General features: G+C 46.0%; 1 protein-coding gene across 5 annotated transcripts in view; it reads left to right on the top strand.

The window, feature by feature from the left end:
- rnf123 (ring finger protein 123) overlaps window positions 1–7,693 on the top strand; it is a 259,771-nt gene extending 252,078 nt beyond the window's left edge. For all 5 annotated transcript variants that reach the window (XM_090242045.1, XM_090242042.1, XM_090242043.1 and 2 more), the window contains 2 exons: window positions 4,672–4,757; window positions 6,146–7,693. In XM_090242045.1, coding sequence (XP_090098171.1) covers window positions 4,672–4,757; window positions 6,146–6,248 — 189 coding nt within the window. In that variant the 3' untranslated portion in view covers window positions 6,249–7,693. The remainder of the gene's footprint in view (window positions 1–4,671; window positions 4,758–6,145) is intronic.
- Window positions 7,694–12,151: the final 4,458 nt, after the last annotated feature.

Genomic DNA, 12,151 nt, shown 5'->3' with positions numbered 1-12,151 from the left:
GCTTTGTGATGGCCATTCCAATACCTTGACTTTGTTGTCCTTAAGCCATTTTGCCACAACTTTGGGTCATTGTCCGTTTGGAAGACCCATTTGCGACCAAGCTTTAACTTCCTGACTGATGTCTTGAGATGTTGCTTCAATATATCCACATAATTTCACCTCCTCATGATGCCATCTATTTTGTGAATTGCACCAGTCCCTCCTGCAGCAAAGCACCCTCATAACATGATGCTGCCACCCCCGTGCTTCACTGTTGGGATGGTGTTCTTCAGCTTGCAAGCATCCCCCTTTTTCCTCCAAACATAACGATGGTCATTATGACCAAAAAGTTTTTTTTGTTTCATCAGACCAGAGGATATTTATCCTAAAAGTACGATCTTTGTCCCTATGTGCAGTTGCAAACCGTAGTCTGGATTTTTTATGTCTATTTTGGAGCAGTGGCTTCTTCCTTGCTGGGCAGCCTTTCAGGTTATGTCGATGTAGGACTAGTTTTACTGTGGATATAGATACTTTTGTACCTGTTTCCTCCAGCATCTTCACAAGGTCCTTTGCTGTTGTCCAGGGATTGATTCAACCAAGTATTGACTCCAAGTTGAATAAACATTGCAAGGATGATTTGATAAGCTCAGTAAGATTGTGACCTGTTGCCACAAGAAAAGGGCAACCATTGAAGAACAAACACCATTGTAAATACAACCTATATTTGTTTATTTTCCCTTTTGTAATTGAACTATTTGCATGTTGTTACAACACTGTATATAGACATAAGACATTTGAAGTGTCTTTCATCTTTTGGAACTTTTGTGAGTGTGATGTTTTCTGTTCCTTTTTTGTGTTTGTCACGTTATCTATTTCACCTGCTTTGGCAATGTAAACATATGTTTCCCATGTCAATCAATCCCCTTAAATTGAAATTGAATTGATATGAGAGAGGCGCATAGAGAGAGAATGCCAAGTGTCAATTCTGGAGGAAACCTGGCACCAACCCTATGGTGAAGCATACTAGTGGCAGTATTATGCTGTGGGGATGTTTTCCAGTGGCAGGGACTAGGAGACTAGTCAGGATCGAGGGAAAGATGAACAGAGCAAAGTACAGAGAGATCCTTGTTGAAAACCTGCTGCAGAGCGCTCAGGACCTCAGACTGGGGTGAAGGTTCACCTTCCAACAGGACAACGACCCTAAGCACACAATCAAGACAACGCAGGAGTGGCTTCGAGACAAGACTGAATGTCCTTGAGTGGCCCAGCCAGAGCCCGGGCTTGAACCCGATCGAACATCTCTGGAGAGACCTGAAAATAGCAGTGCAGCCAGCAACTCTCCCCATCCAACCTGACAGAGCTTGAGAGGATCTGCAGAGAAGAATGGGAGAAACTCCTCAAATACAGATGTGCGAAGCTTATAGCATCATACCCAAGAAGACTCGAGGCTGTAATCGCTGCCAAATACGCTTAAACAAAGTACTGAGTAAAGGGTCTGAATACTTATGTATATGTAAAAAACAACAACAATGTTGCAAAAATGTATTAATGTATTGTGTTGTTTTTGCTTTGTCATTATACATTTGTCATTGTACATTGTGTGTAGATTGATGAGGGGGAAAATGTAATCAATTTCATTCACAGAGTACAATAACATTCACACAGTACAATAACATTCACAGAGCACAATAACATTCACAGAGTACAATAACGTTCACTCAGTACAATCATTTTTCAATTATAGGGTACTGTGTGTAGATTTAATCTATTTGAGAATAAGGCTGTAACCTAACAAAATGTGTAAAAAGTCAAGGGGTCTGAATACTTTCCGAAGGCACTGTGTTTGTTGGTGTTGTCACTGCAGGAGAGATGGTGTCAAAAAGGGTCTATGTCCAGGTAGCCATTTGATTAGCTATTTAGCAGTCTTGAAGCTTTGGGGTAGAATCTGTTCAGGTTCCTGTTGGTTCCAGACTTGGTCCACTGGTACTGCTTGCTGTTAAGTAGCAGAGTAAACAGTATATGACTTGGGTGGCTGGAGTCTTTGACAATTTTCAGGGCTTTCCTCTGACACCGCCTGGCATAGAGGTCCTGGATTGAAGGGAGCTCGGCCCCAGTGATGTACTGGGCCGTACTCACCACCCGGTGATGTACTGGGCCGTGCTTAACACCCAGTGTAACGCTTTGCGGTCGGGTGCCTTGCAGTCGCCGTACCAAGCGGTGATGTCATGATGCTCTCACTGGTGCAGCTGCTGAACTGTGTGTCGTTATGCGAAACTGTCAATGCTTGAGAGTTGGGCTAATCCTCACTAGTTCAGAGTAACGGCACTTCAAACGTTTGACTAATTGAGTCTGGCATCTCTTTTAGCATATCGGATCTAAAATATAATGAATATGGATCGAAATATAAGGACTTATCGGTCCAGTTCAAGTCCTGGACACAACTACCTTAGCGCTGTCTGGCACACTGTCAAATAGTGGTTTTCTTTATCCTTTATTTTCTTCAGCCTGGCCTCCCTCTTCCCTCCTCTCCCCTCCCCATCCTCCCTCATAAATAAATCAGGTTATTACGGTCTATAGTAATTATATGGATGTTTATTCCAATATCACCTCAAGCCTTCCTCTAAATATATTAGTCTGCTGTGACATTATATAGCCTAGGTATTCCTAGTTATGCAGTGGTGGTAGATGTATTGCCCTTGGTAGTTGTTGCCTTTGGCTAGAAAGGTCCTATGTTTGACCATGCTGTTGTTTTCAACATGTCATTTAGATGTACAGTACCAGTCAGAAGTTTGGACACTGATACTCATTCAAAGGTTTTTTTTTTTTTTTTTACTATTTTCTGCATTGTGCAATAGTGAAGACATCAAAACTATGAAATAACATAATATGGAATCATGTAGTAACCACAAAAAGTGTTAAACACTTCAAAGTAGCCACCCTTTGCCTTGATGACAGCTTTGCACACTCTTGGTGGCCATCTTGAAGCATGTGGGGACAGCGGACTGGGATAGGGAGAGATTGAATATGTCCGTAAACTCACCAGCCAGCTGGTCTGCGCATGCTCTGAGGACGCGGCTAGGGATGCTGTCTGGGACGGCAGCCTTGCGAGAGTTAACACGTTTAAATGTCTTACTCACGTCGGCCACGGAGAAGGAGAGGCCACATTCCTTGGTAGAGGGCACTGTATTGTCCTCAAAGGTGTGTCTGTGCCGTTGAATTGCGACTCTACTTTGTACTGACATTTTGGCTGTTTGATTACCTTACGGAGGGAATAACTACACTGTTTTGTATTCGGCCACATTCCCAGTCACATTTCCGTGGTTAAATGCAGTGGTTTGCCCTTTCAGTTTTGTGCGAATTCTGCCATCTATCCACGGTTCCTGTTAGGGTAGGTTTTAAAAGTCACAGTGGGAACAACATCTCCTATACACTTCCTTATAAACTCACTCACCGAATCAGTGTATACATTGATATTCCCTGAGGCAACCCGGAACATATCTCAGTCCGCGTGATCAAAACAATCTTGAAGCGTGGATTCCGATTGGTCAGACCAGTGTTGAATAGTCCTTAGCACGGCTACATCTTTTTGAGTTTCTGCCTATAGGAAGGGAGGAGCAAAATGGAGTTGTGGTCACATATGCCGAAAGGAGAGAGTTGAGAGAGGACCTAGCACCTAGCCCTGAGGGACACCAGTAGAGATGACCTAGTACCTAGCCCTGAGGGACACCAGTAGAGATGACCTAGTACCTAGCCCTGGGGGACACCAGTAGAGATGACCTAGTACGTAGCTCTGGGGGACACCAGTAGAGGACCTAGCACCTAGCCCTGGGGACACCAGTAGAGGACCTAGCCCCTAGCCCTGAGGGACACCAGTAGAGATGACCTAGCACCTAGCCCTGAGGGACACCAGTAGAGATGACCTAGTACCTAGCACTGAGGGACACCAGTAGAGATGACCTAGTACCTATCCCTGAGGGACACCAGTAGAGAACCTAGTACCTAGCCCTGGGGGACACCAGTAGAGATGACCTAGTACCTAGCCCTGAGGGACACCAGTAGAGATGACCTAGTACCTAGCCCTGGGGGACACCAGTAGAGATGACCTAGTACGTAGCTCTGGGGGACACCAGTAGAGGACCTAGCACCTAGCCCTGGGGACACCAGTAGAGGACCTAGCCCCTAGCCCTGAGGGACACCAGTAGAGATGACCTAGCACCTAGCCCTGAGGGACACCAGTAGAGATGACCTAGTACCTAGCACTGAGGGACACCAGTAGAGATGACCTAGTACCTATCCCTGAGGGACACCAGTAGAGAACCTAGTACCTAGCCCTGGGGGACACCAGTAGAGATGACCTAGTACCTAGCTCTAGGGGACACCAGTAGAGAGGACCTAGCACCTAGCCCTGGGGGACACCAGTAGAGAGGACCTAGCACCTAGCCCTGGGGGACACTAGTAGAGAGGACCTAGCACCTAGCCCTGGGGGACACCAGTAGAGAGGACCTAGCACCTAGCCCTGGGGGACACCAGTAGAGCAGACCTAGCACCTAGCCATGGGGGACACCAGTAGAGAGAACCTAGCACCTAGCCCTAGGGGACACCAGTAGAGCGGACATAGTAATGTACACTTACAGTACAAAATGTGTAGGCTGTTAGTCTTCTATCTCTATCTAACTGTCACTCTCCCCCCAGCCCACCAGTGAAGAAGACCTGTGTCCTATCTGCTATGCACACTCCATCTCTGCTGTCTTCAAACCCTGTTCTCACAAGTCCTGCAAGTAAGTTACCATCATCAGCCTTGTGTTTTTAAAATATATATTGTAATTTTTTTTTGTCTGATCTTTCACCTTTTGACCAACTAGGACTTTATTGTAAAATATAATTTGTTCTCAATGCCTTAGGTCATTTGGCAAAAAACATTATTTCTTTTATAAAACATTTAAAAAATCATCCCCAAAATCATGTCAACAACAACCGTTCATGTCCTCCCTCCCCTCATCCATCCAATACGTACACACAGCCCTTTCTGCTCTGTTATTTACAGGCATTATCATCATTATCATGTGATGACAGACTTCTCTTCATCTCAAATGCCTCTCATGTCTTCACTTTACTGCGGGGACGTAATGGAATGTATAATGTGAACGGCATGAATGTTTAATTGCTGAAATGTCGATAGACCTTCCGGCGAAGTGTTCACAGCCGTAGAGCCATCTCGCTATATTAAACCGATTTGACTAGTTGTTCTGAGCTCCGTTCTCCAGCACCGGTTGTATATCTAAACAGATTTTTTTTAAATCTTTATAGTGTATTATGTATTCATTATGTATAGAAATGTGAAATTATATGACGCATATATTAATTTCATTATTAAATATTCCCATTGGCTTATGGGTACTGAAAGGAGAGCGTTTGTTTACCAAGGGTAGGATTGGCAGGAAAACATTCATATAATTGGTACATAATATATTTCACAATTTAACTTCTGCTACCTTGAGAATCCTGTCACCTTGCGTTGATTCATCTATTCGGACCACAGAAAAATATGGATTCTGTCCTTGAGCGTCTGCCACCCCAGATGTATGTGTGATTGAGAAGTACCAAATATGAGTCTCTGTCCTCCCACAGATAATTTATCACACACACACCATCTCTCTCACACACACACCACCCTCTCGCTCTCTCACACACACACACACACACACACACACACACACACACACACACACACACACCCTCTCTCTCTCGCTCTCACACACCCTCTCTCTCTCGCTCTCTCACACCCTCTCTCTCTCGCTCTCTCACACACCCTCTCTCTCTCGCTCTCTCACACACTCGCTCTCTCTCTCACACGCACACCCTCGGTCTCTCTCTCTCTCTCTCTCTCTCTCTCTCACACACACACCCTCTCTCTCTCTCACACACACACACACCCTCTCTCTCTCTCTCTCTCTCTCTCTCACACACACCCTCTCTCTCACACACACCCTCTCTCTCACACACACCCTCTCTCTCTCTCTCACACACACACACACACACACGGCTGTAACCTTCTTCTCTGTCTCTCTGTCTGTCTGTGTCTCTGTCTCTCTTGTCTGTCTGTGTCTGTCTCTCTTGTCTGTCTGTGTCTGTCTCTCTCTCTCTCTGTCTGTCTGCCCCCCCCCAGAGCGTGTATAAATCAGCACCTGATGAACAACAAGGACTGTTTCTTCTGCAAGGCCACCATCACTGGAGTGGAGGACTACAGCAAGAAGCCTACTGCATCTTAACACCTCACACACACACACACACACACACACACGGCTCGGACAACAGAAACCACATTGAACACACACCTGAGAGACCCCTGGTGCAATCTTTCACACAGAGCATACAGGTACACACACACACACACACTACCACTCACATCATCAAGCACAATTTTCACTCACTTTGCCCCCTGACAGCTTAGAAACGCCATATTGATCACCAGGCCAGAAAACAGGAACAGTCATTTCTACTCCACAAGCATTGTTAATCTGACAGCTCCCCAGATAACTCCCATGTCTCTCCCCCTCTCTCCCCTCCCTTCACCTGTTAAATGATTCCCATGTCTCTCCCCCCTTCACCTGTTAAATGATTCCCATGTCTCTCCCCCTCTCTCCCGCCCTTCACCTGTTAAATGATTCCCATGTCTCTCCCCCTCTCTCCCCCCTTCACCTGTTAAATGATTCCCATGTCTCTCCCCCTCTCTCCCCCCTTCACCTGTTAAATTATTCCCATGTCTCTCCCCCTCTCTCTCCCCCCTTCACCTGTTAAATGATTCCCACGTCTCTCCCCCCTTCACCTGTTAAATGATTCCCATGTCTCTCCCCCTCCCTCCCCCCTTCACCTGTTAAATGATTCCCATGTCTCTCCCCCTCTCTCTCCCCCCTTCACCTGTTAAATGATTCCCATGTCTCTTCCCCTCTCTCCCTCCTTCACCTGTTAAATGATTCCCATGTCTCTCCCCCTCTCTCCCCCCTTCACCTGTTAAATGATTCCCATGTCTCTCCCCCTCTCTCCCCCCTTCACCTGTTAAATTATTCCCATGTCTCTCCCCCTCTCTCTCCCCCCTTCACCTGTTAAATGATTCCCATGTCTCTCCCCCTCTCTCCCCCCTTCACCTGTTAAATGATTCCCATGTCTCTCCCCCTCTCCCCCCTTCACCTGTTAAATGATTCCCATGTCTCTCCCCCTCTCTCCCCCCTTCACCTGTTAAATGATTCCCATGTCTCTCCCCCTCTCTCCCCCCTTCACCTGTTAAATGATTCCCATGTCTCTCCCCCTCTCTCTCCCCCCTTCACCTGTTAAATGATTCCCATGTCTCTCCCCCTCTCTCTCCCCCCTTCACCTGTTAAATGATTCCCATGTCTCTCCCCCTTCACCTGTTACAGATAACTAAAATGATATAGTGAGTCTTCACTTTCTGGTTCTCCTCAAGGCTCAAAGCCTCTCGATCCACTCAGATATTCAAAACCAAGTGGTTTTCTGTTCCTGCAGGTTGCTTGTTATCTCATTGCAGGACTTTATCAGCCAATAAAAACACAAGTATCTTATAACACAGTTGAGGTCCATATTAGAGAAGACTAGGATGGGATGGGCAACCTCTGATACAGGTGAGGTGTTAGTTTGGACAGGACAGAAGACAGTGGTGACTCTCATTCTTCCTCTTCATTAAAACACAACATCCCAGTGTAACCTTGTCCCTGCCTGGATACAGTAGTACAGTACCTTTAGATATGACCTATATATCACAACATCCCAGTGTAACCTTGTCCCTGCCTGGATACAGTAGTACAGTACCTTTAGATATGACCTATATATCACAACATCCCAGTGTAACCTTGTCCCTGCCTGGATACAGTAGTACAGTACCTTTAGATATGACCTATATATCACAACATCCCAGTGTAACCTTGTCCCTGCCTGGATACAGTAGTACAGTACCTTTAGATATGACCTATATATCACAACATCCCAGTGTAACCTTGTCCCTGCCTGGATACAGTAGTACAACAGAGACCTATGAGCCATTTGGGAAGCGGCCTGTGTGTTCTGTCTCACCTGAGTTGTGTGTGTGTGTTCTGTCTCACCTGAGGTGTGTGTGTGTGTGTGTTCTGTCTCACCTGAGTTGTGTGTGTGTGTTCTGTCTCACCTGAGGTGTGTGTGTGTGTGTTCTGTCTCACCTGAGGTGTGTGTGTGTGTGTTCTGTCTCACCTGAGGTGTGTGTGTGTGTGTTCTGTCTCACCTGAGGTGTGTGTGTGTGTGTTCTGTCTCACCTGAGGTGTGTGTTCTGTCTCACCTGAGGTGTGTGTGTGTGTGTGTGTTCTGTCTCACCTGAGGTGTGTGTGTGTGTGTTCTCTCACCTGAGGTGTGTGTGTGTGTGTGTGTGTGTTCTGTCTCACCTGAGGTGTGTGTGTGTGTTCTGTCTCACCTGAGGTGTGTGTGTGTTCTATCTCACCTGAGGTGTGTGTGTGTGTGTGTTCTGTCTCACCTGAGGTGTGTGTGTTTTGTCTCACCTGAGGTGTGTGTGTTTTGTCTCACCTGAGGGGTGTGTGTTCTGTCTCACCTGAGGGGTGTGTGTTCTGTCTCACCTGAGGGGTGTGTGTTCTGTCTCACCTGAGGGTTGTGTGTTCTGTCTCACCTGAGGGTTGTGTGTTCTGTCTCACCTGAGGGGTGTGTGTTCTGTCTCACCTGAGGGGGGTGTGTGTGTGTGTTCTGTCTCACCTGAGGTGTGTGTGTTTTGTCTCACCTGAGGTGTGTGTGTGTGTGTTCTGTCTCACCTGAGGTGTGTGTGTTTTGTCTCACCTGAGGTGTGTGTGTGTGTGTGTTCTGTCTCACCTGAGGTGTGTGTGTTTTGTCTCACCTGAGGTGTGTGTGTTTTGTCTCACCTGAGGTGTGTGTGTTTTGTCTCACCTGAGGTGTGTGTGTTTTGTCTCACCTGAGGTGTGTGTGTTTTGTCTCACCTGAGGTGTGTGTGTTTTGTCTCACCTGAGGGGTGTGTGTTCTGTCTCACCTGAGGGGTGTGTGTTCTGTCTCACCTGAGGGGGGTGTGTGTGTGTGTGTGTTCTGTCTCACCTGAGGTGTGTGTGTGTGTTCTGTCTCACCTGAGGTGTGTGTTCTGTCTCACCTGAGGTGTGTGTGTTTTGTCTCACCTGAGGTGTGTGTGTGTGTGTGTTCTGTCTCACCTGAGGTGTGTGTGTTTTGTCTCACCTGAGGTGTGTGTGTTTTGTCTCACCTGAGGTGTGTGTGTTTTGTCTCACCTGAGGGGTGTGTGTTTTGTCTCACCTGAGGGGTGTGTGTTTTGTCTCACCTGAGGGGTGTGTGTTTTGTCTCACCTGAGGGGTGTGTGTTCTGTCTCACCTGAGGGGTGTGTGTTCTGTCTCACCTGAGGGGTGTGTGTTCTGTCTCACCTGAGGGGTGTGTGTTCTGTCTCACCTGAGGGGGGTGTGTGTGTGTGTGTGTTCTGTCTCACCTGAGGTGTGTGTGTGTGTTCTGTCTCACCTGAGGTGTGTGTGTTTTGTCTCACCTGAGGTGTGTGTGTGTGTGTGTGTTCTGTCTCACCTGAGGTGTGTGTGTTTTGTCTCACCTGAGGTGTGTGTGTTTTGTCTCACCTGAGGTGTGTGTGTTTTGTCTCACCTGAGGTGTGTGTGTTTTGTCTCACCTGAGGGGTGTGTGTTCTGTCTCACCTGAGGGGTGTGTGTTCTGTCTCACCTGAGGGGGGTGTGTGTGTGTGTGTGTTCTGTCTCACCTGAGGTGTGTGTGTGTGTGTGTTCTGTCTCACCTGAGGTGTGTGTTCTGTCTCACCTGAGGTGTGTGTGTTTTGTCTCACCTGAGGTGTGTGTGTTTTGTCTCACCTGAGGGGTGTGTTTTGTCTCACCTGAGGGGTGTGTTTTGTCTCACCTGAGGGGTGTGTTTTGTCTCACCTGAGGGGTGTGTTTTGTCTCACCTGAGGGGTGTGTGTTCTGTCTCGCCTGAGGGGTGTGTTTTGTCTCACCTGAGGGGTGTGTGTGTGTTCTGTCTCACCTGAGGGGTGTGTGTGTGTTCTGTCTCACATGAGGTGTGTGTGTTCTGTCCTTTCTGTCACACCTACCTCTCCGCCACGATCCATTGTGGACACCTGAACATTCGTCTCTATGACGGGTGTCTTTCAGAAGTCCTCTGGCTACCTTTACACAGGCAGCCCAGTTCTGATCTTTTGCCACCTAATTGATATTTTGCCAATTATTGGGTAAAATATAAGAATTGGACTGCCAGCGTAAAAGGACGTAACGTAACGCAGTATGACGTGGAGAGAAGGTCTACACATCATTGCCTTGCCATTCCACCAAAATGCATGGAATGCCCATCGGAGGGACTACGGTCTGGGATGGTTATAGAAGGTCTGGGATGGTTATAGAAGATCTACAGGAATCTGATCCGATAGGGTCTAAGTGGATATAAGGTCTGGGATGGTTATAGAAGATCTACAGGAATCTATATGTGATCCGATAGGATCTCAGTGGATATAAGGTCTGCATGACACTATACACTTGGGACACTTATTAACATGTTTCCATATTATCATATTGGTGTGTGTGTTATTGTGTAAGTGTGTGTGTCTTAGTGTGTAAGAGGTGCCCCGGGTTTAGGCTATACTGCTGTGCTAGCCAAGGGATTTTTAGGTTGTATAAGCAATATTAAATATGGACTGTTGTTTTTTTTTTTGGTGTGTATTTTTGGAAGTGGAAGGGAGGAGGGAACAGAGAGGTGTATTTCTCCCTGGTGACTGAGACATATATTGATGATGTAACAGCAGTAAATTATTTATCCTAAAGCGATTGACTACTGTGGTTTTTTGGGGGGGCAGAAAGGAGAGAGGGGGTGTGATGTATGAGAGACAAAGATATCATTCGTTTTTATGTGATTCCTTTAAAAAAAAAAAAATGAATTTAGTTAATTTAATTTAATTTCAGTTAGTTTTCTGACCTGTTTTGCTCATTTTTATTTACACTGAACAAAAATATAGAAGTGTTGGTTCCAAGAGTTGAAATAAAAGATCTCAGAAATTTTCCATTCGCAACAAGAAGCTTTTTTCTCTCAAATGTGGTTAAGTGTCGGTTAAGAACACATTCTTATTTACAATGTCAGCCTACCGGGCAACAGTGGGTTTAACTGCCTTGTTCAGGGGGGAGAACGACAGATTTTTACCTTGTCAGCTCGGAGATTCGATCTAGCAACCTTTCGGTTACAGGCCCAACGCTCTAACCACTAGACCGCTTGCCGCCCCCTTTGCCAAGATAATCCATCCACCTGACAGATATATCAAGAAGCTAATTAAACAGCATGGTCAGTCATTACAAAGGTGCACCTTGTGCTGGGGGACAGTAAAAACCCACTCTAAAATATGCAGTTTAGTCATGACACAATGCCACCGATGTCTGAAGTTGAGGGAGCGTGCAATTGGCTGACTGCAGAAAGGTCAAATATACACTGGAGTTGCTTACAAAGACAGAACATTGTATGTTCCTATGTGGCCTTTGACTTAAATCTAGGGCAAGACTTGAAAATGTCTAGCAACAATCAACTTGACGGAGAATAATGGGCAAATATTGTACAATCCAGATGTGCAAAACTCTGATTTATCTCATTTACGTAGGTGTTCACACCTGAGTCAGTAGTTTGTAGCAGCACGTTAGCCGCGATTACAGCCATCAGTTTTTTTTTTTACATTTCTGTATATCATTTTCAATACATTTGCACAAAAAAACAATGGTTAAACATGTTTTCATTTTGTCATTATGTGATAGTGTGTAGAAGGGTGAGGAAAACTAATCTATTTCATCCATTTTGAATTTAAACTGCCACACAACCAAATGTGGAATCAGTCAAAATGGTATGAATGCTTCTGAAGGCACTGTAGATCATTCACTCTGGCCTGAGCTGGAATATAAAGTGATCAGATTACACACACACACACACACACACACACACTGGATAATCTGAGTGCTGGAGAAATAGTCTGCCGTCAGACATTAGCGAGCTCTCGACTCCTCTGGCTCTGTATCCATGTGGAGGATTGTACTGAACTCGGGGAAACAACTCAGACATGAGAAGGGAAGGAGGAAACTTCCGGAACACATGTTTGAGCACCTATGTCTGATTACTGTGC

This window comes from Oncorhynchus mykiss, chromosome 7 (assembly GCF_057628025.1).
Source record: "Oncorhynchus mykiss isolate SJ-2025 chromosome 7, ASM5762802v1, whole genome shotgun sequence".
In the NCBI taxonomy this organism is placed as follows: domain Eukaryota; kingdom Metazoa; phylum Chordata; class Actinopteri; order Salmoniformes; family Salmonidae; genus Oncorhynchus; species Oncorhynchus mykiss.
The sequence above is the reverse complement of the archived record's forward strand: the minus strand, read 5'-3'. Positions and strand labels throughout refer to the sequence as shown.